Source organism: Lepisosteus platostomus, chromosome 7 (assembly GCF_059453375.1).
Source record: "Lepisosteus platostomus isolate fLepPlt1 chromosome 7, fLepPlt1.hap1, whole genome shotgun sequence".
Lineage (NCBI taxonomy): Eukaryota > Metazoa > Chordata > Actinopteri > Semionotiformes > Lepisosteidae > Lepisosteus > Lepisosteus platostomus.
Window position 1 is genome coordinate 29,092,783 of NC_142617.1, and position 14,491 is coordinate 29,107,273.

Sequence of the window (14,491 nt, forward strand, 5' to 3'; positions counted from 1 at the left end):
GGGCCGACCAGATGCGGCAAGGGCGCCCGCCTGAGCCCCCGTTGCGTTACAATACTAAATGGATATTTACTTGTGTTGGAGAACATAAAATATATTTAGTTATATGAAACTACAGATCCAGCCATTCCAAATGAACTACAAATAATGCCCCAGAATATGGCATACTGTAACGTAGATGATACAACGTTACAACTTAGCATGTTTTTCTCAGGCACAGTAAAAAACCAAAAGATGCATAGCTTTATTTAATCCACACACAAAAGCAAATCTACAAACTATAAATATTTTCAATACACTTTGAAATGCATATTATTAAAGACGAAATTTGTAAGTCTTTTAAAACTAAATGTATGAGCAGGCAGGTAGGAAGTATGGATCCTGTACAAGCCGAGAGAGAGAGAGAATACCAATCCAAATCGCAAAGCAAAACGTATACCAGGAAGCAAGCAAGAAGGTCAGAAAATGAAAAAAGACAACCAGAGAGCAACATTTCAAAACGAGGGGCAGGCTAGAAGATCAAATACTGAATGTAGACTAGTAAAGAAATAACGCGCACTTGGGAGCTCAACGAGAATCTACAATAGTGAGCGGGGAAGTGAGGAAAGAGGGGAACTAAAATAGTGATGGGAGTGAACGGTGATAGGTACAGTACATTACTTGCAGCGTGAGTATTTGTTAAACACAGTGCATGTGGGAATGCGAGAGGGGACAGAGACGTGTGTGGAATGTGTAAAACTAAATAGCCTTTCTTAACTACTGGTTTACCACATCACTGGACTTGAGACCTCTTTGGGCTACATCTGCATTTCCTTATGAAGGCTACAATAAGTCTTTTTAAGGGTATCACTGCAAGTTTGTGAAACATGTATTAAATTAAAATATTCATATCAAATCATTATGTAGTTGAAACTGCCTCTTAGTAGGGAACTTCTATTTCCAGAAAAAATAGCTGTAGAAAGGTTTTAGGTTATCTGGTTGTAATGAAAGTAAAAGCTCATAAAATATGTATTTACAAGCATGTTTTGTGTTACAGAAAACACTATACCTGTACAATGAAGAGGTCTACTTTCACAGTATTATTCCAAAATAGTTCTGTAGCGGATCTTTATTCTTGTGTGCTAGTCAGATGCAGAATGTGTGACTCACAATACTTGCATTTCTATATTAATACTAAAGGAACTGAAAAAAAAAAACATGTAATACATAGTGTAGAGGTTTACATTACGTGAGACTTTCTGTTTCAAGTCCAGATAAGCAAATGCATTTGAATGTCAATGAAAAGATATGGCACATTGTCAAATGAAGTAAAAATAATATTAAATGTAGATCTTTAATAAGCCATCTGAAGTGGTGTTAACAAGGGTATGCCATTTTGCGATTTAAGCATTTTTAAGTAATTTTAGCTGTCTAGACCAAAATGGGCTTTTTCTGCAAGAAAAAAAAGCTCATAAGCTAATTGGAAACTTTGCATAATGTATGTTAATCCAATTGGTTCAAATGTTTGAAAAAAAGGCAATCAGATGCATTTTAATAAAAATAATTAGTATAACACGCTCACCACATAATTTGGGTGACATGCTGTAACATAAAATGTTAAAAAATAAAAAAGTGTATAATAACAATAGTAGGATGGTAATTATCTTTTAACCCTGCACATGTAAAAAGTATTGATCTTGATATGTTTGGTTTATTTTGTATTGAGAGCAAACAGAATGTATACAAGTAATAAATAATTTATATATCATGGTTTACTTTTTGTTAGATGGAGGCAACATTTATATTTAATTGTTGTTTTGGTTATCCTAGAGAGACGGTGAAGAGTAGCGTGATGCAAGCTACATTACATACACTTCCGTATCTTTCGCGTCGCTTAAATAGGTCGCTTCGTTCTACTACCCAGGAAAGTACGGCAGGAAATGTTGTAACTTGAAGTAAACTTCACTTCCCAGTATGCAACTCGGAAACGTGATCTTACATTTGTGACGTTTTCATCTTTCGAAAAGAAGAGGGAGAGTCCAGAGCATTTCTTGAATTTTGTTGCTGAGAATATAGATTAAAAGTTTCTACAGCGGTAATTACCTCGTTTTTGAGATCTCATTAGTCGTAAGATACGTAATTTTAGAAGACTTTGTAATAATAGACATAATAGTTGACGAGCGGTTTACCGACTACTTCGGCTTGAATCGTAACTTAAAATGTAGTGTGCAGAACTTGAGCTGGGCCTCTACGTACTGTTTAGAAAACTCCTGTATATTTCAGCAGTTAACCTAATTTAGAAGTAAAAGTACTGCATTTCATCCGTAGTGAATGCGAAATGCAGCACTCTAACTAGATAAAGAATAACGTTTTTAATTCATAGGGAAATTCCTAGGAAATTGTTTGAATATCGTGGCATATATAATTAAGTATTCTGGATTCGAAAGTTTATCGTTGTACACTATATTGCCTGGCCTATTGTTAATGTTTGTTTTCATCGACGTGAAGAAAAAATGCAGAGATCATTAAGGCTGAAGCGTGAACTGCAGTTCATCAGCACAGAACCACCACCGGGCATATCCTGCTGGCAAAACGGTGGTCAGATGGATGACCTGAGGGCTCGTAAGTGTATCTGTGCTTCACGCCAACATCGCTTATTTAAGCATACATTGTTTGTTTGCTTTGTTTAATATGTCGAAAGTGCTTTTGGATTTTGCCGACATTCTTGATACTTATTGACAAATCTAGCATATTTGTTATTGATTTTTTTTTTAATTGGAGTTAACTTTCAACTATGTTTTCTATGTATTGGAAGTGTTTGAACTTCAAATTTATCTCTGCAGCGCAAACTTTTTTTTACAAAAGCGTCAAATTTAACTTTAAAAAGTAAAGCTTCATTTTATAACCTCTGTTTTCAATTAGTTATTTTATTGGTTTTATCTATCTTGGTCTTCATCTGGATTTTCTTGGTGAGAAGTTGCTACAAAGGTTTACATGATAGTTGTTATCACTATGGAATTCAGTGGTCTGCCGTTTTATATTAAAAAGTATCTAGTAGAAAAAAAATTAAAATGATTGCAGAAATTATTTTTTCTGCAGTGCAAAAATGCAAAATTTATTTTTTCAGAGATTGTGGGTGGTGTGAACACTCCTTTCGAAGGAGGAGTATTTTCATTGGAGATAACGATTCCTGAAAGGTAAGGATGACCATATTCAAAAAGGAATGTTTTTCACTCAGCTTTATTTTTGCCCAGGCAAAAAAACAGATATTCCATGCTTTCTGGGGGGGGGGGTGAATAGTCTGTTTCATATTTGCTGTTTGTAATATTAAGAATTCAAAGAAAATCTTATTATTTTTATTTTTGGGCTAAAAAAAACGTATTTAGATATACATAGGGTATTTAATATATATATATAGAGATATGGTATATAAAATTTTTGCATTGTTGCTGACACATTACAGATGTAAAACAAACAACTACAAAATGAGAATTTAAATTGCATTAAAAAGGTTTACCATATACTGTCACATAATGTACTACATATTGTATGTATGATTAAAAACATGAATAACCCTCTTTCATGTAATAATTAAACTACTGATGTATTGGCTTTAAGTTAAAATATCATTTCTGCACCTAAACAACAGTAATTGCAAACTTAGTCACTTTAAAATTAAAATTTTACTCAAAATAAAAAAAATCTCAAAATAAAACAAAACCCTCCTCTGCATCCAGTTAGCACTTTCTCCCTCTGCCTCTGCCCCAAACTTTAGTTGAGCCTTTAAAGTTGTCTCCAGGCTGTCAGTCCCCACACTGCTTGATTACAATGCTATGATTGAGATCTGGATATTGGGCCGGGGGCAAGGAGAGGCCCATTTACTGGTTTGCTAGATTCATCTCTTGATCCTAATTTATTGTCCTGCTGGTTTAAAAGTTGCGCTTAACAACCTTTGGTTTGGCTTGTTTTCATCTGTCTCTGCTGTTCGTCCACCCAAGACCCCATTGGTAGGACCGAATTGCAAATAAGCAAATTCCTGAATGTTAAATTTAAATATATCTAGAGACTTTACTGTATCCATTCACTACGCATCATAAGTCATGCATCAACACCAAGTGAGCCATCCACTCCTGCAGTTTGGTGCTATTCAGGTGTCCATGTCATGTTGTTTACACCTTTTAACACAGTATCTTTCAATTTATAAGGTGGTAATTTAAGAACTGCTGGTGCTTACATAGCTGGAACGTCATATGGTATGCCTCCCTGGAATGTTTTTCAGAATATTGCTTTCTGGTGCACTTTGATCATGAAAGTTAATTGCAGTCCCAATTCTTCAGATCAGTTATTAAATCTCATTAACAAAATAAATGATGGTTTCAAAATGTAATAGGGCCCCATTTGTCTCACCAGAACCAGAAGTTTTATTGCCTCGTTCTGAATCGCAGACAATGAAAGCAATGACAGATGACAATGACAGATTGTTTAAGTCGATTTCAATTTCATATTGTAAACATTTCTTTTTTTGTTTTAATATTGCAGTAGGCTGCTGCTCATACTTATTTGTGGAATTCTTTGAAGAGCTGGCTGTAGACAAAAATTATTAAGGGGAACACTTAAATTTTGTTATATAGTGCGTTAACCGTAGTGTAGTTCTTAATTCTCATTTTAAGTGTACAGACTTAAAATGGAGGCATCTTAAGTCTTTCTTCATAGTGTATCTTTAAAGAGCTGGGACTAAATTCTTAATTTATGAGCATGCAGAAATGTTGGCAAATTATTTTGCACATATTCATTTTCAAATGCAGGTTTTAGTATTTGATTTTCTCCCTTATCTTTAACCTATTAATTCTCAACTTAAATAGCTTATTTTTTGAATGAAATATAATGTATTATTGTTACTTTAAAAACATTTTGTGCACCAACCTTTTCTGTATGGAATTATATATGCTATATGCGTATGCTGGGAAAGAAATACCCCCCTGAAGTGAATACATGTTCCAAGTTAAGTAACTTATTGTTTAATATTTTATTAGGAACAAAACTGGTGCTTACTTTATTTGAATAAATATACACTGCCAAAATGTATTGACTTTTCATGTTTCATATTGTCTTTCACTACAGTTATGATACATTTTCACTAGATATATATACGCACCGTATATAATGTATACAGTTGTGAGAAAATTCCAAAGGGTTCACAAACTATCTGGATTTCTGCATGAATGGCTTCTTAAGTGTGATCTAATCTTCATCTAAGTCATAATAATAAATAGACAGTCTTATTTAACAAACAACACATACATTTTACATTGCCATATCTTTTTTTAACAAATGGTTTAAACAAGGTCACTGATGGAAAAAGTATGTGAACCTCTAGGATAATGACATCTTGAAAAGAGGGTAATTGGACTCGGGTATTACAATCAATTGAAGTGTGGGTTTGACCTGCCTTGCCGACTAAATAAAAAAAATCACAATTTTGGTCACCTGCTCTTCACAACAGAATTCTGTTGCCCGATCAAAAGAAATTTCAGAAGGCTTCAGAAGTAGAGTTGTTGAAGCCCATAAGACTGGAAAGAGTTACAAAAGGATTTCTAAAGACTTGGGCCTCCTACAGTCCACAGTCAGGCAGATAGTTTACAAATGTAAGAAATTAATCATCGGTGCTACTCTCCCTAGGAGTGGGCATCCTACAAAGATCAGTACAAGGGCACACCATAAAATCTTCAAACAGGTGACAAAGAACCCTAGGGTAACAGCTAAGGATCTGCAGGCATCTCTTGCACTTGATAATGTCTGTGTTCTTGAGTCTACCATAAGAAAAGCACTGAACAAGAGTGGTGTTCATGGGAGCTTACCACGTAGGAAACCACTGCTCTCCAAAAAAAACATTGCTGTCTGTCTCAAGTGTGCTAAAGACCACCTGGATTTCCACAGCACTACTAGAACAATGTTCTGTGGACAGACAAGACAAAAATTGAACTTTTTGGTAAATGTACACAGCGTTCTGTTTGGAGAAAACAAAACACTGCATACCAACACCAAAACCTCATACCAACTGTGAAGTATGGTGGAGGAAGTATAATGGTGTGGGGCTGCTTCGGTGCATCAGGGCCTGGATGGCTTGTAATCATTGAGGCACCAATGAATTCCAAGTTGTACAAGGAAATTCTACAGCAGAATGGCAGGGCGTCTGTCTGTGATCTGAAACTCAAAAGATTTTGCCATCTTCTGCTAACCTGTTTAAAGGTTTAGATAAGTTAAATCATTGAAATAAATGAAGAAGTGACCTTGTCCTAATCCTGATTTCTGTGGTACTCCACTAATTAAATCACCCCCAATTTGAGCATTCATACTTAATCTGTATGTGGTTGTTTGATATGCATTAACCTGTTCTCAATCCAAAGGCCCAAAGGCATACATTAGCTTGAATGCTTACTACCTGCAATTTGAAAATTGCTCTTATGTGGAAGTTTTATCAAAGTCTTCTGCATGTTATACATTGTTATATACTCTGTATATTACTGCTGTAGCATGTTTAAAAGAAAGCAAGTTAAGCAAGACCTTTAAAAAAAGATTGCTGTTCTAGAATTGTTTTAAGTGACCAGATATAATTGTATTTTCGAAGGACTGACATACTCTAATAGTATAAGAGAACTGAATCCTTTTGGGTTTAAATAGAGAAGACTGAGTGGACATGATTCCAAATAATCCAAATAATAAAATTCTTTGAGACTTCGTGATCTACAGGCTTCATTTTCGTTAATGTACTTTAGACAAATAAAGTGAATGAAACAAGTTCGTGTCTGTTTCAACAAAGCTGTGTTCTTAATCACGCTTTATTTCCAGTTTTAATAAGTGTTTGATCAAGTATTGGGATTATAAATGAATGTGGCTTTGCAAGTAAGAGTCATTTCAGTTTTATTTTTAATGGTGCCATCAGCAACAAGTTGTCACAATATGCTTATTTACAGTCAGGATTATAAAATACCAAAAGGCAGTTTGTGCAAGTGCATGCAATGTACTCTATGCAGTTAGGCATAGAGGAGGGAAAAAGCAGACTCCGTAATTAACCTCTGGAGTATGGTCCGATGGTTTTCTATCCGTACAGGCACTAGCTATGTGTCCTGTTGCAGTATGTGTGCATTATTTGAATGACGTGTGAGATATGGTGGCAGAGAGTTGTGAATTTTGTTGTGGTTGCTGTGTGAAAGCAGAGTGTGAAAGGGAGTGGGTGTTTTTCATTTCCCTAATCTTATAGTAGAATGTCACGGACAAGTCAGGGTTTTATATCAGGTGGGGCAGGTGCTATCGGAGGAAAGGTTTAGCCCATCTTTCTCATGAATGACTGGGCTCAGTGCTAGCTGAAGAGACCATGGTGAAGGGAGAAGCGTGGAAAAAAAAAAGGCAGGAAAAACTGCTAGTCTCTTGCACTAATCTGCTTTAAGTCATAAGGTCTAATTTTGCCTCCTCATATTTTGGACATCATTGACTGTTATATTTATAACTAATCAGGAACTGAAGTGTTCAAGAGATGAGTCTTTAGTCTGCTTGAAATAGATGGGGCATCTTTAACATGGTGTGGTTGTTATTTCTTTGGTTTTTGAAACCTGTTAAATAAAAGCTCTGACACCTGCATTATCTTATTGTTTTTATGGATTTTGAGGGGGTCAGCCTCCTGTAACTTAAGTTATCTTATTGGTACAGATGCAGCCATTCAAAATGCGCGGTAAAAACCCGCGGTACAGTAACCTACCCACAAGCCACCGCAGGGCACCGCGGTAAGTGATTGGCTGGCCAAAATGACCGACAGGGGCACTCGTGGTGCATTGGTTGGTAGTGCAAAGATTTAATCATTTAATGTCTTTACTGTGCACATTTTAATCCGCTTAGTTTTGAATATTTATATGGATTTTTATGGAAATTTTAGTAGTTGAGCATAAAAAGAAGAGGAGCATAACGCATCTGAAGGTCATAAACGATATTAATTTAGGAACATAAACATTACTGTATGTATGTAAACTGTACTGTGTATGGCTGGTCTTGGTAGTTTAAAGAAAAAATACACACCAGTCTTCCATTTCTCCCTAAACATTTTAAGCATGAAAGTTTTATGAAACGGTACCCAAATATGCGATTGCTGTATAGAATGAATTTTAATTTAAAAAAATTATTTAACACGAACATTAAGCTGTTTACATCTTCTGCCTGAGAACAGTCACCCGTTGCTACCCAAAGCAGAAACACAGCCACTAACTAGCAAAGAGAGGACATTAGCTACCCAATATGATAAAGAAATAAATTATTTTGTTTATTTCTTTTGCACATTTATTTGAACATTTCCATCGATTGTACAAGCACTTGGAAACTGTCCAATCCCTAGTTCATCAGGCATTTTACCGGTCTGGCGCCGGTCTGTGTCTTCCAGGATATAATGCCAGCGAACTCTTGTTTTTATGTCCACTATAACAGACTATCTCCTTTGCTTTTAACCGAGCGTTTAATAATTTCCTAAAATGAAAATGATTTACTTTATTTTCCTCACGGGATCAATAAAAGTATCTATCATCTGTCTAAACTATGGGACAGAATTCTGGGGTCTCCCCATACCAGAGATTATGGTAGGGCTTCAGAATGGTGATTGGCTGACACCATCTGACACCCCTCTGATTGGAGAAAAAAGACGTGCTGGTTTGCTATACATACTGTACCAGGAAGAGGATTTCTTTCTATTTAAAACGTGTATTTTAAAAGTTTAAGAACCTTAAAACCTTACAGCGTACACATATTTCTAAACTGATCAGGATCGTTATCTTTGTCTTATGCATAATAATGTTCACCGCTCTGTCCAGCAAATTAATAATAAACTTTATTTTATATAGCGTTTTAAACGAATAAGTAATTAGATTGCTCATAAACCTAATCACTTGCTTTTTCTTTTTATTTAGGCTCAGATTTCAACTATAAATTGTATTATAAATAACCATAATAACAACCAACCAACAAAAACAACCATATAAACATAATACCAACCAAAAACATAGATAACTACCACAATACAAAATCAAATATATCAAACCATTTTACTCTCGCAAATTCATCCAATTATCATAATCCCGCCCTTCTGCAAAACCAAACCTTCCTCCCATCCCAGTTTATCCTGTTTATCATAAACAAAATCCACCTCAATTTTCAACATAAAGCATTACACAAAATCAATACCTCAACACTCCATACTCAACAACGATAATTCACAAACAGCCAGAACATGTAACTACACATTCCCAAACATACCTAATTTCCATAGCCCCTTATGCAAAACCAACACCCCTCCCCTGTTCTCTCTCTCCCCTTGCGGTTGTAATTGTTTTTATTTTCAAATAAATTTTAGCAAAGTCATGTATTTTAAAAATCTTAAGATTTTTCTATTTATGTCTTTATTTAGTGGTTTCATTAGTGACAAAGGCTAAACTTTCTTGGAAAAATGTCTTTTATGTAAACCATGTTTGCTATTAATTTATTCAGGGCTAAAATATGTTCATTGTCTTCTAATGAAGAAGGGTTCCTTTCGCCGTAGTCGGGTTGAAATAAGAAGCTTGCCACGCCCGGACTGTTACACCAACGCATTAGCATGTTAAAGCGATTTCATTGAGGAGCCTAGCCTTTAACTAGTAAGTACTGTACTTACTGGGTTTTTGAGGGGGGGGAGGTGTCTTTCGCTGGAAATCTCGCCTCCTACTTTGAAAATACCCGTGAAACCGGTTCAATTCGTCACAGCCAGCACTCCTGCAGAGAGGGGGGTTGTACTTGCAGTGTATACAGTACACGCGTTATGCTCTTCGTTAATGTCTAAGCCGGAACATATCATTATATCTCATTTTGTATTTCTTAAAAAAAAATCGTTTTCCCAGCCTAACAGTATTGTTTTTAACCTGTAAAGTGCTTTGAGGATCCACCTTTAAAGGCGCCATATACAATAAAGTTCATTATTATTACTATTGTAAATTTGCTGGACAGAGAGGTGAACATTATTACACAGAAGACAAAGATAGCGATTTACGTTGCATTGTGTATCGTGCTGCTTTAATACGGTTTTAAATAATTAAAAGTCTAAACAGTATCAGCTTTATTTATGGGTTTTAAATAAAGGTGATTTAAACGCGATTTAAATCAATATAAATGTTTATATTGTAACGCATAGGTGACTATTCATTGTTATTAAAATGACTTAAATTCGATCATGTTGTGATATTTAGAAATATACATTTGTTTGGTGCGAGTGAAGTTTTATTTAATCTCTGAGCCATACTGATTCTTCTGGAAGCCAGTTTCCGCCAGGGATTAAAAAAAAAAAAAAACACACTATGGTATTCTCTCCAATGCAGTGCAGTTAAAAACATACCTCTGATGCTGCTCCTAAATGAATATCGTTTATGACCATCAGAAGCTTTATGCTCCTTTTCTTTTTTCCAGTGGATTGAACAGGGAGAGGCATTTCATGATGTACTTTTCACTGATGAAACAACAGTGGCTCTGGAACAGTTTTCAACCATGTCGTTTTATAAAAAGGGGAGATATGTACACGTTACTGAAGCTTAAAGTTTAGCCTTTGTCACTAATGTAACCACTTAATAAAGACATATAGAAATCCCTACGTTACAGACTGTATATGGCTGGTATTGGTAGTTTAAAGAAAAAATACACACCAGTATTCCACTTTCTCCCTAAACATTTTAAGCATCAGAGTCTTACATGTGGTTATTTCGGAAACGTTTGTACGTGCTCCTTCTGACCATGTTACTGTTTACTGTTACTGACCATATTAAGTGTAAGTGCCTGTGGGCACTTTTCCTGTCCGTGGGGGGTGGACCGTCTTTCATTAGAAGGTTAGTCTGTTCTACTCTGAGAATGTAGAGGGGGTGGAAAGTGCCCGCGGTCATTTAATTAGTATTAAAATTCGCACTGATTCCCTTGCGAAGATACGGACATAGGAATATTCGTGTGTGGTCAAAAAATGGCATAAAAACGACAAAGTGAAGGCTGTGAAAACATTCACAATGTACTTTATACACAAAGCAAATATACCCCCCCCCCCCTCTCAATTCAATTCAAGCTGCTTTATTAGCATGACAGATGGGTACAATCAGTGTTGGGTATTTACTTTGCTTTGAGATGCCACTTTTAAAGGTGATATATAAAATCAAGGCTTTAACTTGCTTTAACTCCGCAAGTCTGAGTTCTTGTGTCTGTCCTATCCGAACCCGAAAGTATTACAATATGTATCTTTATAGCAGGTGGTGTACAGCTTTTTAGTATAGATTACACTTTTCTAAAATGTATTTAAAAAATAAAAACGATTACAATCTAATCTTTCCACGTTTGATCCCAAAATAAATCTAAACGGGGAGAAAGCTATGCTGAAAGTTTATTAAGATACTTAGAAGACAAAGATATCAATTTATGTTGCATTTGTCTGATTGTGAATCAAAAAACACATATTTAAACCCGCATTTGCGATTTAAATCAAAACGTTATTTAAATCAATATAAATGTTTATATTGTAACGCCTAGGTGACTATTCATTGTTATTAAAATGACTTAAATTCGATCATGTTGTGATATTTAGAAATATAAATTTGTTTGGTGCGAGTGAGGTTTTATTTAATCTCTGACTCAGGGAAACGTTTCATTTTTTCAAAGAAATGTTTGTTAAAAAAAAAGTCACGGCTCTAGCAGGATTCGATCACAGACCATGTGACAGTGGGAGTCAGGAACCTAACCCACAGTGCCACCAGCAAGGTCACATGGAGAGTGCTGATAAAACACTACAGAAACATTATCAACAGACAATGTACAGCGTGTACTATTCTTGTGTTGCGGTACATGAATATAATTATATCGTTATTAATTTCTTTAGATACGCGATTCCATATTATATTCCCGTTTAATCAAATTCTAAAAGTATGCTTGTTGACTCCGGTATCACGTTAGTTAAAGACTTCGATGCTTAAAATGTTTAGGGAGAAATGGAATACTGGTGTGTATGTTTTCTTTAAAGTACTGAGACCAGCCATATACTGTATGTTTAAGTTCCAAAATTAATATCGTTTATGGCCTTCACACGCGTTACAGTATGTTCCTATTCTTTTTATGCTCAGGTACTAAGATTTCCCTTCAGTGGTAAAATTCCATATAAATATTCAATACTTAAACGGGCACAGTTAAGACATTAAATATACATATACATACTGTATACAGTACAGTCTGCATACGGTAATATGTTTATGTTCCTAAATCAATATATTTTATGAGCATGTGAAAGGTATGGTGAATCGATTCTCAAAAATTACTGTACTTTGCATGATTGGAAACAAATGCGTGATTGCGAAATGCTGTGGTGTTTCTTTTACAAAGACGGTCAATGAAAAAAAGAATGTGGACCAGTGGACCAGACTTTGAGTTTACAGCTTGTCCAAGGTCATTCATACTTAATCCTATTAGTAATATCTTCGTTAAAGACTTTGTTGGCGACAGCACAAGCATGAGAGGTTGAGCTTTATTAGCTCCACCTTGCGGAAATTCCGGATACTATTATTTTACTTGCGGTATTATAGGAGAATTTACGGTAACTCGCGGTAGACTGCTTAAAGCGCACCGCAAAATAATGCGGTATCGCCCGCTCGTTTTGAATGGCTGCATCTGTATGTATCGAGTGGAACAGGTTATTGACATATGTGAGGTCTACACTCTTGGCCAAAAATATTGGCACCCTTGCACTTTTTGTAAATAACTCACAATTGCCTTTAAAATAAGTTGACATTGACCAAAGTATTTGGTCTCCACAATTCTTTGTCACTGTTAATATTACAGGACCTTTGTTTTTGATTTAGAATTTAATATATCCTTTTAAATAAAAAAATAAAACGAAATGGCATTGACAAAATTGACACCCCAGACTCAGTATTTGGTAGCACAGCCTTTGGTCAAAATAACTGCAATCAAGTGTTTCCTATAGCCATCAATGAGCTTCCTGCACCTCTGTACTGGCAGTTTGCTCCACTTCTCCCGGATTTGAAGGGTGTCTTTTCCCAACTACTGTTTTCAGAGCTCTCCACAGGTTTTCAGTGGGATTTAGATCTGGACTCATTGCTGGCCACTTCAGAGCAGTCTAGCGTTTTGTCTTGAACTTTGTCTTGGGTGCTTTTTGAAGTGTGTTTGGGGGTCATTGTTGTGCTGGGAGACCCATGACCTTCGTCGGAGACCCAGATTTCTGACACTGGGTATGATGTTGTGCTCCAAACTGCCTTGGTATTCTCCACACGCTTGTTCAAGGCATCCAGTGCCAGTGGCAGGAAAGCAACCCCAAAACATCACTGAATCTCCTCCATGTTTCACTGTAGGGCTGTGTTCTTTTCTTTGAGGGCTTCATTTGGTTTTCTGTAAACATAGGGATGGTGTGCTTTACCCAAGAAAATCTAATTTGGTCTCATCTATCCACAGGACATTCTCCAAGAAGGATTTTGGCATGTTCAGGTGTGTTTGGGCAAATTCACGTCGGGCTTACTTATGTCTCTCTCTCAGCAGTGGGGTCCTCCTGGGTCTCCTACCATATAAGCCCATTTCATTGAGTTGGCGATGGATTGTGCGAGTTGAAACTGTCGTACATTGTGTCTGAAGGTCAGCTTGAATCTTTGTGGCAGTTGATCATGGTGCTTTCTCTGCCATTCGAACAATCCTTCTCTGCAATCTTTGATCTTTGATCAAGTTTTCTCTTGTGGCCATGTCCAGGGAGATTGGCTACAGTGCCACGCTCAATACGAGTTCGTGTGAACAACCTGCATATGACCATAGGTACGCAATTTAAAAAGGTTATTGTAATTGCAGGTTGTGCGAGCCAGATTGCCGGCTTGCCAGCATGGTGATGTCACTGCACTCTCCCTATTCTCTCACCTGCTGCGATTCAGACACAATGGTTAAAAATGGAAACAGGTGAGGCAGGAAGGGAGGGGGCGTTTTCCCACCTCTATGCCTAAAGAAAGTGTCAAAGAGAACTGGCTTGAGCGACATACAGAGCCGAAAATGTTTGGTACGGTTTTCTCTGCTTTAAAGGAACATTCCTTGTGGAAGAATTTTCACCTCGACATTTGCCCACCAGCTTACACACAGAACCAAACTGAATACAAAATGTACCCACAAGAATAATGATTACAAGATTACAAACATTAAAAAACTTACTTGCTTTATACTGTTATACTGTACAGTGTATTAAAACAAATTATGGTACACTGTGAGTAATGCTGCCCACTAAACCTCTTTTCCACAATTTCACGGGGGCAAGTTCACGTAGCTGATTCACAGTTGGATACAGTTCTATCTTGCAAAAATTCAGATATTTGTCAACATATTTGCTAAAACTATCCATCTTGATAATCTCACTGTATTAGTCTCAATGAACGCCCCAGTGCTCACTCAATGATCACACTCCCAGAAAAATAAAAAAAACAGTTTTCTGCAT

General features: G+C 36.3%; 1 protein-coding gene across 5 annotated transcripts in view; it reads left to right on the top strand.

Moving 5' to 3' along the window:
• Positions 1–1,940: 1,940 nt before the first annotated feature.
• Positions 1,941–14,491, top strand: part of ube2t (ubiquitin-conjugating enzyme E2T (putative)) — a 40,499-nt gene continuing 27,948 nt past the window's right edge. For all 5 annotated transcript variants that reach the window (XM_088639765.1, XM_088639763.1, XM_088639762.1 and 2 more), the window contains exons 1-3: positions 1,941–2,071; positions 2,485–2,598; positions 3,104–3,173. In XM_088639765.1, coding sequence (XP_088495891.1) covers positions 2,490–2,598; positions 3,104–3,173 — 179 coding nt within the window. In that variant the 5' untranslated portion in view covers positions 1,941–2,071; positions 2,485–2,489. The remainder of the gene's footprint in view (positions 2,072–2,484; positions 2,599–3,103; positions 3,174–14,491) is intronic.